Source organism: Ambystoma mexicanum, chromosome 5p, assembly GCF_040938575.1.
Source record: "Ambystoma mexicanum isolate Mex_15411 chromosome 5p, UKY_AmexF1_1, whole genome shotgun sequence".
NCBI classification, from domain to species: Eukaryota; Metazoa; Chordata; class Amphibia; order Caudata; family Ambystomatidae; genus Ambystoma; species Ambystoma mexicanum.
The window spans coordinates 1,021,142,333-1,021,160,151 of NC_090930.1; the positions used below are offsets into that span (position 1 = coordinate 1,021,142,333).

The 17,819-nt window shown below is 47.4% G+C and overlaps 1 protein-coding gene across 10 annotated transcripts in view; it reads right to left on the minus strand.

The window, feature by feature from the left end:
- The window catches only part of PRP4K (pre-mRNA processing factor kinase PRP4K), a 1,306,928-nt gene that overhangs the window by 453,890 nt on the left and 835,219 nt on the right, over positions 1 to 17,819 (minus strand). For all 10 annotated transcript variants that reach the window (XR_011274234.1, XR_011274233.1, XR_011274232.1 and 7 more), the window contains 2 exons: positions 11,178 to 11,268; positions 10,897 to 11,044 (listed from right to left, as the gene is read on the minus strand). Coding sequence is in view for 4 of the 10 variants with exons in the window: in XM_069613497.1 (XP_069469598.1) it covers positions 10,897 to 11,044; positions 11,178 to 11,268 (239 nt within the window). In the remaining 6 variants the exon portion in view is untranslated. The remainder of the gene's footprint in view (positions 1 to 10,896; positions 11,045 to 11,177; positions 11,269 to 17,819) is intronic.

Here is a 17,819-nt window from a genome sequence, read left to right on the forward strand (position 1 = left end):
GGAGATTTGAAGGCAATACACGTCAGCCAGCCAACATAGAACAGTCCCATCACAGGGGCAATGGTTGAGGGCGACTTGTTTAGCTGGGAAAAAGCCAACTTGGATTTCATTGTGAGGATAAAAAAGTATATGGGTTTTACTTACCTTGATTTAGCTGTGTGCCATCCCAAAAATAAGTTACAAGAGTTACTGCTTATCACAATCTGTGTTTCACTGATCTCAAAAGCACATGTAATTGAATATTACATCCTTGGGTTTTACTCAGCTAGTATAACTGTGTGTTATCACAAAAGTAGTTGTAGGTTTTTACTGTACTTGGAATAAGTGTTCCACTATTCACAAAAAGTATATTGTCCAGTTGACTGATTATGTGATTTGTACTGAGAGTCACTGTACAACTGGTAGGGTCTACTTCCCTTGCATTACTGAATGTAATTGTGAAAGTAACCACTGGTTTTTCCTCCCCAAGAATAGGTGTGTCCTATACTGAATGTGTATGAAAAGGCTTCGACTTCCCTAGAATTACTGTCCGGTATTCTAAATAAGGTGTATACTTTGGTCAGTGTACCTTCAAGTATAGTGTTGTGTTTTTGTAAATTGTGATTTCATATAATGTGTTAGTACTTATTCACCCATAGATTTATCTGGACCTACATGTATTTAAATAAATCATTTATTTTTACATACAGTGTTTCAGTGTTTCTTTGGACAATTTGTATTACAATTTCATTTGTACTGATTCTACAGCCCTCTCTCCCTCCCAAGATAAGCCTGGCTGTTCTGTCTACACTACCATGTACTCAGCTGGTACAGCCTTATACTAAGAGTGGAGTCTTGTACTGCCTCAGTTGAATGGTTTTGATGAAGTTAGGTAGCACTTAAAAAGAAACTGTCCCAACGGAATCGGATTGTCTGCAGACATCTGGAGGAGATCTGAGAGCCAGGTTTGCCTCAGCCAGTTGGGGACTACCAGAATGATTTTGCAGGGGTACCTCTGGATCATTTGGACGGTTTTCCTGATTAGTGGTATTGGTGGGAATGCATAAGCAAAGACATTGATCCATTGGACAGAGAATGCATCCCCTTCAGAGTCCGATGGTGGAGTCTGCTTGCAAACCTTTGGCATTTTTGTTGGCTGTCGTGGCAAAGAAGTCCAGAGTTGGATGTCCCCATTTTGCCCATTTGGCTGCTGTAAAGCTCCCATTCGTGGGACTGTGCTGTTGATCTGCTGAGGCTATCTGCTAATTGTGTATGCCCGGCAGATGAAAAGCCTGGAGTCAAATGTTGATGTAGATGGCCCAATGCCAGATCGATGGTTGTTTGCGGCAGGAATACATTGTAGTGGTGTCGTCGGTAAGGACTCATACCAACGAGCTCTGTATGATTGGAAGGAAGACTTCAGGACCCAGCGCACTGTTTGCTCATAGTTCCAAGATGTTGATGTGCAGGGACGACTCAGTGGGCATCTTGAGCCCTTTTATTTGATTCTGCCCTAGATGCGCTCCCCACCCCCCCGGGAGGCCTATTACTAGAGTGGACTGGTGGTTTGGTTTGTATAAAGGGACACCTACTGCAATGTTGCTGTCTAAGGTCCACCATAGGAACGAGCCGGATTGATTGCAAGTTTATCTTCCTATAAGCTGGTATAGAGAATTTTCATTTTTGTGCCAATCCACATTAACATTAGAGACCCCCCAGCTCTTTTGCTGGACTCACAGCTTTTTAATTTTTACTCTTGAGTGAGTGGGATCTTTTTCTCACTCACTCATGTGTTTTCCTGACTATGATTTTCTATGTTTCTTACTGTTTTATGGCATCTGATAAACTCCATAGGCATCTGCTTTTGCATTGTGACACACAGCACCTTTTGTGCAGTGCCACTGAAGTCCCTTGGACTTATCTTAATGTTTAACTACATTTTATTGGGTGAACTACTGTTCCCAAGAATAGTCAGAAGACCCTGGTCTTACTTACCTTTACTTTATGGGTCCAGCGCACACCACCATGTATGGAGTGCTGGGGGGGTTACATAGTATCTCCTTTAACCGATTCCTCGTGCACCATTTTGTTACACTAACTCACTTCAATGGCTGGTGGCAGTGGTTTGTTTTTTTACTACCTAGTGACATGTAGCTGCAGTGCTGCAGCCAAGGGTGCCAATTTTCTCAAAATGCCCAAGTCTTTATTTTCCCGCCATTTCTTTCTTCTGTGATTTTACTCTGTTTGCATCATGGTTGAGTCCTTTGTGTGATTTGCCTTTGGCAGGCTTCAGCCTGAAGCCCGCCCAGGCTCCAGTGTATCTGGAAAGGCAGGAAGTGAGGCCAGAAACTTCCCTGTCCTTTGTTTCTAGGTGTGTCTGAGTGAAACCAGTTCCAATTGGCCAGCTGGCTGTCCTGGGGGACAGCCACCCTGCTGTGCGATTGACATCCTAGGGCTGTGAATGAATGGGAACTTGCAAAAAAGCAAAGTTTTGGGACTAAGAGCAGAATCGACCACTGGAGGACAATACCCGAAGCAGAAGACGCCAGCACCACCCTCCTGGACCACAAAGTGCCCGGCGAAGCCCTGCAGCTTTGCTGACCCAGTTTTCAAAGCAACAGGGAAGACCCGTAAAGGACGACTTAGGCTGGTGGGACCAACTAGCCTCGGGACTATTTTGGCGCAACCCCCCCCGACTTACTGCGACTTTACAAGGCCGCAGAAGACCAAAACCCTGGGTACCTCGATCACACGCGAGTGCATTGTCTTCCGAAGTCTGAACTCAGACAGATCTATGTGGGCATCCAGAGGACCCTACAGAAGCAAGAAATCCACGTCCAGAATCCCCTCATCAGAGTCCAGGACAGAGGGATCAGGGAAATCCTAACCAGAGCTTTACGTTCTTCTTTGGTGCTGAGAAAAAGGCGCCAAAACCACAAAGAACTGCTGAATCAACAAAAATTCATTGCTGCCGAGCCCCTCTCTCTAGAGTACTGCCGCAGGAGCCAGCCAGATGTCCTCCCTTTCGTCACCACGACCAAGGACCAGGAACAAGGGTCTGCTGCACTGCATTGTGAAGGCAACCAGCTGGAACAACTTCTTCATTTCACAGTAGTGAGGCTATGGGGTACATTATACTTTTCCCATTTGGGGTGCTTCCCAACTTTGGCGGTGTGATTTAACCCTATACTAAGTTGACCCCAATTTACCTGCACTGGCCTTACAGCTTGTGCTTTCCAAAGGCCACTCTTGAGTTGCAGTGATTTCTCCTTTTGAACACTGACTATTTAAGAACCTATTTCTAAGAAGAGCATCAGAACTTTGACTTTGGATGTCCTGGCTCCTTAAATGCCTCCTTCTGAGCCTATTGGCTTTGGCAGTGTTTGTTCCCTTACAGGTTTCAAACGGTGAACACTTTAATGCTGGGAAAATGGACTACCTGCATCCCTTTGGGAGAATCTAACTGTTCTTATAACTTATCAATCTGTTCTGATCTAACCCTAACCTTTCCTTCCTTAAATAACTCAATACTGTAAAGATGATACTATATAAATGCTATACTGATCTCAAATGACGTCACCACCGGGTGCTGGCACATGTGTAACAAATGAATGAAACACTCACCTGCTTTATTGTTCACTTTTTGAATTGAACACTAACGTGGGCTTAATGTTACAGCTAATTACCGCTTTTTAAAGAATGCTTTAAATATCCTTGTGTATAAATAAATTATGTATTATATATATAACTTTAAGTGTCTAAGTATTTACGTTATGCAATGTTAATAATGAAAAAAATAACGACATTTTAACCACCTGAATAACGACAAGAAGTCGAATTGTTTAGTAAAAGTATATATGGGGGGTGGGATAAGGGATTAAAAAGGGGTGGGGGTAGTTGGGGCAAGGTAAAAAGGCTGTAGAAACAAGGGGGATTGAGGGGGGACCCCCTCCCCAAATAAAAATAAAAAACAAATCAACTTTTTTCATTATTCAGGTGTCGTTTTAAATGTCTGTCATTATTTAGTGTGTATTTACTGATTTCATTGTACAGCTCTACAGGCCACAGTACCCCTTCTAAGATAAGCCTGGCTGCTCAGTCAAACTACCAACTTGTGTAGTACAGGGATATATTAAGAGGTGGGTTATCTAATACCAAGAGATAACTCTTGAGTAGTCCCACACCAGTTGGTGGTGCTGCACTTACCTGACATAAGCTCTGGGTTTGTGACCATTTGTCCACCAGGAACTGCTGTAACGGTCTCATGTGTAGCCAGCAATGGGGAATTAGGGGTATGCAGGAGGATATGGACCCGAGCAGTGCCATGTGTTTGCGTACTGACTTTGCTTGTGTGGGGAGAAGGACCGGACCAACTTCTTTGGCGTTTGGATCCTGTTGGAGGATGGGTCGACTAGGCTGTGTGCTGTGGAGAATTTCACACCCAGGAATACTAAGGCTTTCGATGGCGTGGTGCAGGATTTTTTGTAGTTTATCGCAAATACTAACTGCTGAAGGAGTGTGTCTGTTTGCACTAGAAAAGTTGCTGTTTGCTGGAATGTTGAGGCCCGGGCCAACTAATCGTCTAAATAGGGGTAGATGTGGTGGCCTTGCCTTTGCAGATGAGCTGCTACCAGAGCTAAGCATTTGGTGAAAGTATGTGGAACGGATTTGAGGCCAAAAGGTAGAACCCCGAAACTGGTATTGTTGCTTGTCAACTGTGAACCCGGGGTATTTTCTGTGGCTGAGATGGATTGGGACGTGAAAGTAGGCGTCCTTTAGATCTAAGGCTGCCAGGTATTTGTGTGGCTGCACTGCCTTTATTCCATCTTGTAGCGTGACCATTTTTAATTTTTGTTTTTTGATAATTTTGGTTAGTTTTCTTAAATCCAGTATGGGGCGCCATTTGCCATCTGGCATTTTTACCATGAAATATCTGGAGTACACCCACTTTCCTTTTAAATGGTGTGGTGGTGACCCTCTCGATGGCTTTTTGGCTAGCATTTGACCCACCTCTTGTTGAAGGACCCGCCAGTGTGGGTACGCTATTTTCTTGGGAGGAATCTGTTAGGCAAGATTGTATGTAGTAACCCTGTGGGAGACTACACCAGCCTTGTCCTCTTGGCAATAGGTAACTCAACCTTTGGTATAGACCTGTCCTACACAAGTTGGTAAAGTGACTGAGCAGCCAGGAATATCTCAAGAGGGGTCATTTTGAGCTGTAGAGGTGCACCAGAGATTCTCAGTGGCAAGTGTTCAAATAACACTTATACTGAAGGTTTCTTATTAAAATAATTATGAATTTAACAGTCACGTTTTAAAATAAGCCTTCTTTAGGAAGGGCAATATGCAACAATAAAATACTTTAAAATTACTCCCCTTCAGTTTCAGTTAGGTAAGTAGATACCCTTTTGGGATGTGTCTCTCACACACACTACCTACACCCTGAGGTGACTTCAATAGCTAGGACGCCGTGGACATTGATATATCACTTTAACACTTAAGATACTGGAGTTAGGGGAAAAAGGAATAGGTTAGGGAAGGAAACAAAAGTTAACAAGTTCTCTGAACAGTACTTTACAATTCCCCAATGAAGTATAGGCTAACCCTTTCACAACTGTACAAGTAACTTATGTATGACTTTTTGAGGAACGGATACACACAAAGTCAGGAGGGTAAGACAATTCTGCGGGGAGGCAGAACAGCCAATGTCAATTAAGCAAAGTCTAGGGGAGCTGAGGTACTTCTTGAAGATAGCACAAACGTCTTGCACAATGTTATAGAGAGTTTGTGGGGAAAAGAATCACTGTTGGGCCACAAGCTGGGAGGCTTGTGAAAAGCAACGATGCAAGCAATCTGCAAAGGGCAGCAAATGAAAGTCTCCAGTGAGAGTAAGAAAGCTACACCCAACAAGAAGTAAGTACCCCTAGTTAGACAGTACCTTGAGTCTGAAAAAAAGGGTCAAGCTGGTTTCTGTTCCTGTTGTAGTCCTGCAGATCCTGTTCCTGGGCCTCAGTCGTGGGGACAACAGGGAGGACGTCTGGGGAGTCCTGCACTACGGTTTGAACGTCAGCAGCAGCAATGGCCTTACTCCAGATCAGCGGCACTTCACGGTTTCAGCTACTCGCAAATAGCACCACGTGGTTCTTGGATACCTTGTGGGCTCCCCTTGCTTCTGGGGTCCAGCACTCTGTTGAGGTGGCTCAGGTTTGGGTCGTCCTGCTTCGAGGGAGTCCTTAGGATCTTCCTGGAGCTCGGGTCAAGCTTAAAGACGATGCACTCGTTCCTGGTTAGGTTATCCCTTGAGGATCTATGGCTTCCTCTAGAGATGGACGCTGGTGAATGTGGCCCAGTTTGTAGAATCTGCTGTGTTGTAGGTTGTATAGGGTCACTCGTCGTCAAGTGTGCGGATTGGACAGGACGGAATCCTTTGGCTTGGAATGTTTTGAGCTTTTTCCTCCAGATGCCGATTGTGACTTTTTGTCATCAACGATTCGTGTCCTGACTGAAAAGCACCGGAGGGGGTGTCCGTACTCCTGCTCTCTATTTGACAGAGGAGAGGCACAAAGGACCTCAGCCAAGATTCTCTAAATCGGTAAACGTGGCAAGCAATCAACGCCTAGCTTCTCAAGAGGTGATGCGGGCTGGTTCTTAAGTGCAGTGTAGTCCCCAAGCACCCACAAAGGAATGTCCACAACTATTTTAGTTAAAACACAGCTCTTTAGATGAATGAGGTTCAAGGTTATATACACAATTACTATAATACACTTTGTGCTCCGACAATTCTAAAATGGTAAGTATATACAGTTCTCGGTGGTACCACTTTTACTCTGATTCCATTAAAATGCAACCACGACTGACTGCCCCAAATAGCATACGAATCAGCACAGTAAAACGGTATTAACCATAGAGTCAGGAGGAAGACAAGTTGGTTAGACAATTGTCAGAATGCTGGGCCTCTACCACTAGGCTCAGTTCTGTGTGAGCATCCCCCCCACCCGGGCAACCTGTAAATGAAGATGCACTACAAGTCCAGTCCATATATTGTCTATTAGGGTCTTATCTCCTTCTATAAAAGTTCTACTGCCCCAATGTATCTGGTTTCGTAGAGTTGTTCGGTGAGTCATCGACAGGCCCTTCTTGAGCGCACTCCCTTTAAAGCAGGAGCCGCGGGTCGTTGAGTTATCGGTGAAGAAAGAGGCAAACATTTTCTTAGAGGGAGCAGCTTCGATCTTCACGGTACTTGTTGACGAAAGCTCGTGAACGGCCTTGTGAAGAAGAGGCGTGCGGTGCACCTCGATGACGAGTGTTCGTTGCCGCAAAGAGTCAATGAAGAACTTTGGCCCAGCAAAGGCGTTGAGTCGTCAGCGTTTGGGGTCAGCGAACGGGACGTGACCATGGCTGGCTTCAGGAGCTTCGTCGGTGTCTCTGAGGTCTTCAGGTGGCGGGAAACCCACCAGCGGATTCTCCCTGGTCATCGGCGGCCTTGACTTTCTCCGGCAGGACGAAAGCGGTCGACGAGGATGAGCAACGGAGGCCTTGGTTCAAATGTCTTAGGAAAAGGAGCATAGCGGCTGATGGACTTCAATGTCCGGGCGTTTCCCTTTGCGATTCCGCTGTGGTCCCCGTCTCCAGTCGACAGCCTTTCGTGGGACAGCAGCAGCAGTTCTTATTCTTCCAGTGATCTTCAAAGTTAAGCATCAAATTCAACTTCAGCTTCAACGGCGTCAGTTTCGATGTCAGTTTCTACATAAGCTTCTGAACGATTTCTAGCAGTGAGAGGCCCCCAGATATGCTGTTGATCTCACATTCACTCTGCTGGGTCACACTCAGGCAACCAATCACTCAGAAGGGCATTCAGGCAGCCAATCAGGTGCACAGTGCATTCAGGCCATTCTTCTCCATCCAGACACTCGTAACAAAGAATGTGGATTCGGACAAGCACTCTGCCATTCAGTACTACACACTGCATTCATACCAGTTTCGGGCAGGGCTGTCTCAGTCATTGTGTCAACCCCCAGATACTAGACACCCATAACACAGAATGCGTATTCGTCACACACCCCATTCACCCAGGTCCCACCCCACGGGCATACCCACAACATTCGCCACAACACCATATATGGAACTTCGACCAAACAACCGGTCAGGGGGAAGGGACAGAGTCAGGGCTTCCCGGGACTTCAGGAAAAGTAACAGGCGATAGAAAGCAAGAGGCCAGAGGGGTCATCTTGTTTCCCATCAGGAATCCATTGATTCCAATGACGAGGCCTGGGCATCTCAAAATGGAGGATGCGCAGGGCACCTGTCAATTCAGCACAGAGCTGCCACCAGCCCGTACCCACCCTGCTCTGTGGGCCACACGCAGGTGCCCAAAAACATATACTCATGGGTGCTATAATGGTATTCCAAGGGTCTGTTCACCAAACCAAATACAGCAAGAGCTACACTGCCAGGCAGTCCCACATGAACTCCTGCGGGTAAAACGAGACAGAACACATGATAAAAAGCAATAAAGGACAAGGATACAGAGGCCCTGTCCCTCCGAAGCATTTCGAGCATCACATTGACTAGGAGTGGTGTCTTTCCTTACTGAACGAGTGAGACGTCCACTAGTGTTTTTGTTTGTGTTTCGTCGACAAACTCTCTGCTGTAGACGAATGGCTTTTGTGTTCTCTCGTCGGCGATTTCGATGACAACAGAGTTGTTGACAATCCTGTTGGTTTACCAGCGCACTTGTTAGGTGGATAATCCGACGACGATCGACCTCCCGCTGGGAGTGATTCTTTCGTCGTCGATGATTTGGCTGTCGTCTTTTCTCCTGATGACGGCTTGGTACGGAGTGTGTGCTCTTTGGGCCAACTGGAGTTTTATGTGAGGTAGACAAAGAGAGATGGACTGTGTGGCCCTGTCCCTCTGACGATTTGGAGAGCTCACGTTTTTGGGATGTTTTGTCTTGTGCTTTTTGCCTTTTGACAGGTATTTCTTCTGACCTGGATCTGTGGCCAGAAGGGGGACGCTTCTCAGTAGGAGAGTTAGTTCCAATACTCCTCGTGGAACCCGCTTGTGAGGCAGGATAGGTACCTTCATTTAGCCAGCAGATAAGGCAGCGCTTTCTGTCCTTCAGGGTTTTCTGTGAAAAACCCTGGCGAATCGTGCAGTCCGTCGACGAATGATTGGCGTATATGCAGTCCAAGTGTAGACGTTTTTTAGGTCGCAAGTTTCACAGGCCTTAAATAATGATTTTTTTAGACGTCAGCATTTCCACCTTCGTCATCGTGTGTGTTAGGGTAAAAACCCTAATATGCCGGATATTTTTAAGAATTAGGGTGATTTTTTTGTAGGTTAAAAAAAGTCTCTCTCTAGTGAAACGAACACGAGATTTCCTACCAGCAATGAAGGTGGTTGAAATCGGAGGGTAAGCCGCTGGGGCGGAGCTATACACTCAACGTCCCATTGGTAGGGACCAAAAGCACCAACAACGATGGGACACTCAAGGGGTCACAAAAATGTCCTTGAGGAAATACATTATAATATAGGTAACCAGGGATTCCCAGCCTGACGACGAGGAATATTCACAGCATGTGAATCGATGAAAGATCAATGCTGGAGAATAGCAAATCACTACTCTTATGGGTGACAGAGGCTGCTTACCATAAAGCACTAGGTCTAAGAGGATTAAACAGGAAAGCAGCACTGCAGCAAATCAGGAAGGCTCAACATGGGAAAGCCAGCGCAGCTAGCAAAGAGGACGTGGAGGAGGATGAAGACCAGCCAAATTAGGTAACCGGGACAAGGACAAAGGGCCCAGACAGTATGGCCAAACGTGATCCTAACAATCAGCAGTCCATCTTCATGGCAAATCACTCAACAATTTGGGTAGAAATCCACTGATCTGAGGAATCCCGTAGAAATGCACATTCACTCATGGGTTGGTCTGAGCTAGCCTTCCAACCACATACCAGGCCCTAAACACTGCCAAACACTCTGGTCCACCTACACTGCGCATGTGTAAAGGGTGATCTATGGCAAGGGGACACGTCTAAAACAGTCTAAACCTCTCTACACAATATCATGTGTCTGGACAGAAACCATTATAGACATGCCTTCTGGTCCCCACAGAAAAAAGTGGTGGCCAGAAACAAAACTGCAGAGAGTAGGGCTTAGAAAATGCAGTAGTACCACAATAGCTACCGTACTAGTACACTGGGATAGCAATGTGGTAAAAACTGGCTGCACTTCCTATGAAGTCAAAAATAAATTACAGCTTGCAGCAGCCTATTCCACACCACCAATATAGGGTGATTCAATCTCTACAAGGTTAAAATGTGGTATTTAAAAATCCCCCCTTTCCTTTGCGATGTAAGGATAACTACAGGACAGCACATCAAAAAAGGGCTAGTGCCAGGGGGACTACAGGCAAAATAAAAAGGTCATTGAGCCAGGAAAAGCATCAAGAAAAAGGAAAGGGTAGCTGTCCAATAAAATCAGACAGCAGAACCCCACTAAATGGAATTCTGCTTTAACAGCGTCTGAGCCCAATACTAACAGATTGCCTATCCCCAACAATGAGGTGTAGCACCACCTATCCTGTTCAACAAAGCAGGTCACCTCGCCCATTGATTGCTAAGAGAAGATGATGCTGCACTGAGCAGATTCGATTTCCCAGGTCTAGTGGCAATCCAAATAGTTGCCCTTGACTGTTCCCAACTCCCAACAGGTCTACAACAAGGAGTGTCAGGCAAAGCTTGATGGAACCCGTTGCCTAGTTGTGTGTCACGTCAGTCTCGTTTACCCTGAACAAAGGCAAGAACGAAACAGCCCTAATAAAAATGTAATTCTAAAGAACTCATTCAAAATTATACAAATATTTAACCAAGCTTTTATAAAAATGGATATACAACATGGGCCACAACTTACATAAGTTCATTGTTCCTGATGATTTTAACTGCCACTTCCTGATTTGCTCTTGCCACATCCCTGGCTCGCACCACATTACTGAAGACACCCTGGCCAGTGTAACCGTACACGTTGTACCGTTTATCTAAGACTTCACCAATGTTTACACCTTAAAAGAAAACAAAAATGGGAGAAAGATGAGACACCTAAGCAATTTTAATATATGAATGAAGTACTATCACACTGCAGTGCCCTCTACACATCTTATAGAATTATACATTTAATGCCTAAGAAGTACTTACGATAGTAGCCTTCGGCATCAGTCCAGTTATCCCTGAGGTTGGGGTTTTCTTTGAAGTCTTTCCCAATGCCAGCAGCCCTGAAGCGAGCACTCTGCAAAAAAAACAAAGGTTATGAATTAGGCTTTTACTTTCCATCACAATTTAGATTGAATTACAACTTAAGCTTTTAATATATTTGATCAACACACACACAACTCTTTACTCCAGTACAGGCTACTAGAAAGCAGCAGGCAAAAAAACAATTTTAGAGGCGTGCCTTTCAGTTACATGCATCACTGAAAATGTGAGGAAGCAAGATTGGATACACTTACAGGTATATAATGAAAGGGCACTTCACAGCTCACCAGCCTTTACATTCCTAAGCATTTCATGCAAAACTAACATTTTGGACTTTGCTGCAAAAGATGATGTAAAAAAATGCATATTGCTTTGTAGTGTGTAGAACAGCTATGTAATCAGAAGCATTTTAAGGCTTATGCAACCCCAAGGTGAGAAACAGTAAAGGTTGCTGAAACCACCAAGAAGTCTAGAAAGCTTAAGCATGTTACAATAGTTGAAGCTGGCTTACACATTTGCAAAGGCAGATTATCTGTGGTAAAAATGTCTAGTTGGGAGCTGCTAACCAGGCAAAAAAATCACTTAACAGTCATGAATGCCAGTTCTCCATATGCATAAAGAGCACCATTTCTAACTCTACAATAGTCAATTATCACTAATCAATGGCTGGTGGCAGGTGCACAATGTGTGGCCTGATCTAGATGGAGCATATACTAAAACTCCTAATGTAGAGCTCCAAATTCCGACCTTTGGAAGGTACATGTAGGAATTTCAAGGCTACAAGACTCAATTAAATACCCACCAATCAAAATGCACTTTTGCAATCAATTTTCAAAAGGAGTTGAAAGGAATGACAACAGTATTGGCCGTCATGGAGAAGGCAAAAAAGTTAGGTAAAATGAGCAATTTTAATACAAACATTCTTACCTGCAACAGCAGTTTGTAGCTTGGTTTTAGGTTGACATTCTGTACACATGTAACATTGTTAGGAAAGATTTATACTTTGGCAACTTTTGCTCCATATTCTATGGACGCCCTTGCCCTCAAACTTCTTGATTTTGTTTTCAGACCTGTCCTGACTTTTTACAGGTATGTAAAGACTTCAGCTTCACTCTCCTGGCCTTTTGCTCATTTTGTTATGGGGAAACTGATCAGTCCTTCAGACTATCAGTACTGGGAACCTATGTTTCCCTTTTGTCTTTTTACCTTTCTACCTGTTTGGTAACCTTTTGACAGTGCGCACTGCATCTTACAATGCAGTAAAGAGGGGATACTTTTGTATCACCCTAGCCTTTTACACTTGGGATTTCCGGTTACTTTTATACGTGCCTAAAGACAAGCTGGTGGCAGTGATTACATTTTTACAATGTTTGCATTATTTTTAGTGTGCACATTCACGTTTTTTTGCTTGGTCTTTGGCCATATTGTTGTTTGACCTTCCGGCCTTCTCAGGTCAGGAAATTCCATATAACGGTCATGCACTTGCCAGGGAAAATTGCTGCATTGGCAGAGTAATGATTCCTTTGTGTGCATGTGTGACTCAGGAAGTAAGCGGAACTGTTTGGTCTCACTCCATATCTGTGGTGCCAGAGAGTCTGCGTGTGTGGCATGAGTGAAACCCACGGTGGTCCCGGATTGTACCACCGATAGCCGGTTTAATGGTGCTGACCCTTACCATTGGTCGGCTTAGACTTGCTTCTAGACAGGATTTAGGATAAGAAGAGGAATCCCTTTAGCCTTTTCTTCAATTCAGCATTGGATCCAAGCATCATGAGTAGACATGCAGACTACTAGGATTTGTGCACGACTCCCTAAACGGATAAGCATCCTTTCCAATGATTGAAGCATTATAGCAGTACTGGATTTTAGCAAGAAAAGCAGAGAAAAGAACAAGTTACTCTCTTACCTGGTAACATTCTTTCGATGGGATGGTCAGACGACGTATTTCATACCTATGACAGGTAATCACCACAGCTGTGCTGCTTCTGAATATTTTCGGCGTCTGCGTCGATGACGTCGATACGCTGTCCTCGAGGGCCTCCGTCGAGCCGACGCCACCGGTTGTTATAAGTAGGACACACAACGCCCGTAGCCTCAGTTGTAGTTTTTTCCCCAGAACGCGTGGCACCAAACTACTGCCAGTACTACCACAGAAAGCCTTGCGGAAACATAAGCTGCAATCGCATATGAAATTCTGTAGCGGGGCAGGTAGGGAGAGAGCGATATGGAATACGTTGTCGGACCATCCCATTGAAAGAACGTTACCAGGTAAGAGAGTAACTTGTTCTTTGAGGGGATTGGGTCCGCCAACGTATTCCATATCTATGACAGACTCCCAAAGCAGTACCAACGTATGGAGGAGGGAAACATAATTTAGAATATAGAAATTTTGCATGCCCAATCAAATTGCAGAGTAAAGGACCGCCTTGCCAAAGGCCAGATCCTTCCCATGGATAGAATCTAGGGAGTAGTGACGTACAAAAGTATGGACCGAAGCCCATATGGCTGCTTCACAGATGTTACGAATAGGAACACCCCTCTGCAGGGTGGTACAGGCAGCCATACCCCTAGTAGAATGGGCACGTAGGCCTACCGGAGGGTCCTTACCCGCCAAGCGGTAACATTCAGAAATTGCCAAGATAATCCATCTAGACAAAGTCTGCTTAGTAACAACTTGTCCCAAACGCCTTCCAGAGTAACCAATAAAGAGATGATCCTCCACTCTGACCCGGGACACGTGTGAAATGTATAAACTTAAAGCTCTCCTAGGATCCAACCTATGGAGCCTCTCCTCTTTCTTACCAGGATGTGGAGGTGAAAATCTCCAGGAGAATCTCCTGAGCCAGCTCCCACTTGTGAGAGATCGCGCTTTGCCTGCTCAGAGCATCCGCCGTCTCGTTTTCGTCTCCGGCCAGATGAACTGCCGGAATCGAAACTTCCTGCTGAATGGCCCAGAACCAGAGCTGCATCGCCTCCCTGCACAGACGAAGTGACCCTGCCCCCCCCCTTTTGTTGAGTTAGTGCATGGCCACTGTGTTGTCCGTCAGAATCAGGACATTCTTTCCTCGCACAGTCGGCAGAAAAGCCTTCAGGGCAAGCATGACGGCCCTCAGCTCCAACAGATTAATATGGCGACTGGCATGAGGTCCCCATCCCGTGCGGGATGCGTCCGTCACGATCGTTGCCTCCGGCCAGGGTAGCCAAAGCCCTTCATCAGATTGCCTTCGACAGCCCACCACAGAAGGTCCTGGGCGACCGAGGGCGGCACCTGAACGGGGCCGACATCCTGCCGGAGGACTGCGACCACTGCATTTTGAGGGCCCATTACAGAGATCTCATTCGCAACCTGGCCTCTGGCACTAGAAGAATGCAGGATGCCATGAGGCCGAGCAACCTCAAGAACTCGAACGCCGGGAGACTCTGGGCGTATTGAAACTTGTGCACCATCTGCTGAATGTGATGAGGACTCACCTGGGGAGGAAAATAGTGCCCCAGGGATGCGTCGAGCACTGCTCCGATGTTCTGGAGCCGCTGAGTTGGAGTCAGGTGGGACTTCTTTAAGTTGAGGGAGAAGCCCAGCTTGTGAAGGGAGTGGCAGGTGATTGACAGAATCGTCCAGGTAGGGGTAGACGTGAATCCCCCCTTTCCTGAGATACGCTGCCACCATCACCATGAGCTTGGTGAAGACCCTCGGGCGGTGATCAATCCGAATGGCAGGACCCGAAACTGAAAGTGCGAGTCGCCAACCGCGAACCTCAGGTACTTCTTGTGCTTTGGATGGATCGGCACATGAAAATAAGCGTCCTTGAGGTCGAGAGACACCAACCAGTCCTGAGGTTGAAGGGCCTGAAGGACTTGAGAAAGAGACACCATCTTGAGCTTGTTCTTCTGGAGGAGCTTGTTTAAACCGCGCAAGTCCCTGATGGGTTTCAATCCCCCGTCTTTCTTCGAAATCAAGGGTAATACCATCTCTTGTTCCTCTCTGCTACAGGCACCAGTTCTATGGCAACTTTCTCCAGCAGGGATTGAATTTCCTGCACAAGGAGTGGATCCGGACTCTTCAAAGAGAGATTCCCTGGTGGATTGTCATGAGGCCTCTGCCGGAAAGGAAGACAGTAGCCATGGGCTATGATCTCCAGAACCCACACATCTGAAGTAATGGTACGCCACTCTTCAAGATGCTGCACCAGCCTTCCCCCAACCGGCGAACCATGGGACATGGCCTCATGACTGAGCAAAAGCGGCTGCGGCAGTGCCTGAGGGCAAAGAGGCAACTGCCCGAGCGGCCTTGGCACCTCGAGTACCTTGTTTTCCACCTCTGGCACTCCTATGGTGGCCCCTTTGACTTGCAGCTCCTCTCGATTTACTAAAGGATGAGTAATATAGAAAAGAACCTCCCCCTTCATTGCTGTCCCCTAGGACGAAAAGGCAGAGGTTGGCGTAATGCAGCGCCCAACGACTTCGCTGCAGCTTAAGAGGTCTGCAACCTCTCAAGGCTCTCTTCAGCCTTGCTGCCAAAAAGATGTTCACCATCAAAGGGCATGTTGAGGAGCCGGGCCAGCACATCAGGAGCAACCCCCGACTTCCGCAACCATGCAAACCTGCGTATAACGGTGCTCGCCGCCATGGACCGGCCGACACAATCTGTCATGTCCAGACCCGACTGAACGGACTCACACATGGCATCCTTACCATCCTGCACAATAGCAAGAAAACCATGCCGTTCCTCCCCTTCGGGAATATGTTCAGCCGCCAACGAATTACAATTCCACAGTGTGTGTGTGAAACGTGACAAGGCACACACAGAGTTGGCTGCCTGTAAAGCCATACCCCCTGAAGAAAACACTTTCTTCACCCAGCCATCAAAACGCTTGTCGTCCCCATCAGGAGGGATGGTAGGGCACGACGCCTGCTTTGCTGGGGCCGCAGCCGCCTGCACCACCAAACTCTCCGGAGTGGGGTGCATGGGCAAGTAGCAGGGGTTGCTACTGGCTGGCCGGTATTTTCGCGGCAAAGGCTTGCTCACTGTCGGGAGACTCTCCGGAGCAGACCAAGCCGCTGCCACCCTTCTTTGCAAGGCCATATGGAATGGCAGTACCGGGTCAGTTGGAGGACCTTGGTCTAGGATATCCGTCAGGTCATCCTGCAGAAAATCCACAGGTGGCGCAGACCACACCAAGTATTCCGTGACCCTCGACATAAGGCACCGGTACGAGGACTCGGCATGGGTCCCAGGCTCAGGCCTACAGAACTCCACATCCGGAGAGGTGTTCAGACCACTGGCGTCATGCAGCGACTGACGCAGGTCTTCAATCTGGCTACGACCAGGCAAAATCTCGTCAGGCACCTCCTCAGGCACCATACCTTCCTCAAACCCCACATCCCCCTCAGGAATATAATCCAGAGGTTAGAATGAGGGCACAGAAAAAGCAACAAAGACATTTTTAGCTTTGGCCAGAGGCTTTCTGGGGGGTTCCACCGTGCTACGGGGTACCTCCAACAACGCATCCTTGAAAGGCGTTGAGGGCGTCGACGGAATCGGCGTTGAGCTTGGCACCGACGACAGTCTTCGAGGGCGGAGCCCCGAGCGGGTCCTTCGACAGCCTGGGCGCCGATGGCTTCCTCGGAGGTGGAGCCGCGAGAGAGTCCTTCGACGACCTCCGCGCCAAAGGCGTCGATGTCTTCCTCGAAGACTTCACAGGCTCCGACGGTCTCTAGGGCACCGAGGACCGTTGAGGACCGGGACCTGGAACGTGCATGTATAGAGCGACCATCCTTGTCCGACCGGGACCCTGAAGGCGCCCGGTGGTCGCGACGACCGCTCGAGCCAGAAGGCAGACGAGTGGCATCTCTAGCACGTTCATGGCCGGCGTCTTTCGATGGCGCGGACAGAACAGAGCCCTGCGACTGAAAAATCGCCATCATCTCATGCCAGAACGAATCCCATTCCGCATGAGTGGATTGCTTGTTGGGACAAGCAACCTGCCGGCGGGCAGAGTCCTCGGACGAGGAAGGCGACCGGTGATGGTGCTTCCGTGAGTGCCTCGAAGAGGCAGAGGAATGGCGGGACCTACTCCTGGACCGAGACCCCCCCCAGACTTACGCCGACGATGCAGAGAGTCGCCCCTCGAATCGGCCGTCGAAAGCTCAGTGGATTGCGACTTCCGGGGCTTGGCCACCTTACCAACAGAAAGCTTCTTCCTATGCTCCCAGCAAGACCTTCGATTTAAGCGACTGGCAGTCGACACAGTCATCCGTGTCGTGGTCCTCCCCGAGGCACCAGAGGCAAGCGTAGTGCGTGTCCGTCAACAACATCTTGGACCCGCAGTCCCGACACTTCTTAAAACCAGGCCACGGGGTGGAAGAAGCCGAAGACATCAGACTTCACAACGAGCAGGTTTGAAGAACCAAAGAACAGAACTCAGTAGAACCGAGGTGCGCCGAGATCTCCGAAGCGAACACGTTCGTGGAAAAAGCGGAACTGAGGCTACGGGCGTTGTGCGTCCTACTTATAACATCCGGTGACGCCGGCTCGACGGAGGCCCTCGAGGACAGCGTATCGACGTCATTGATGCAGAAAATTTT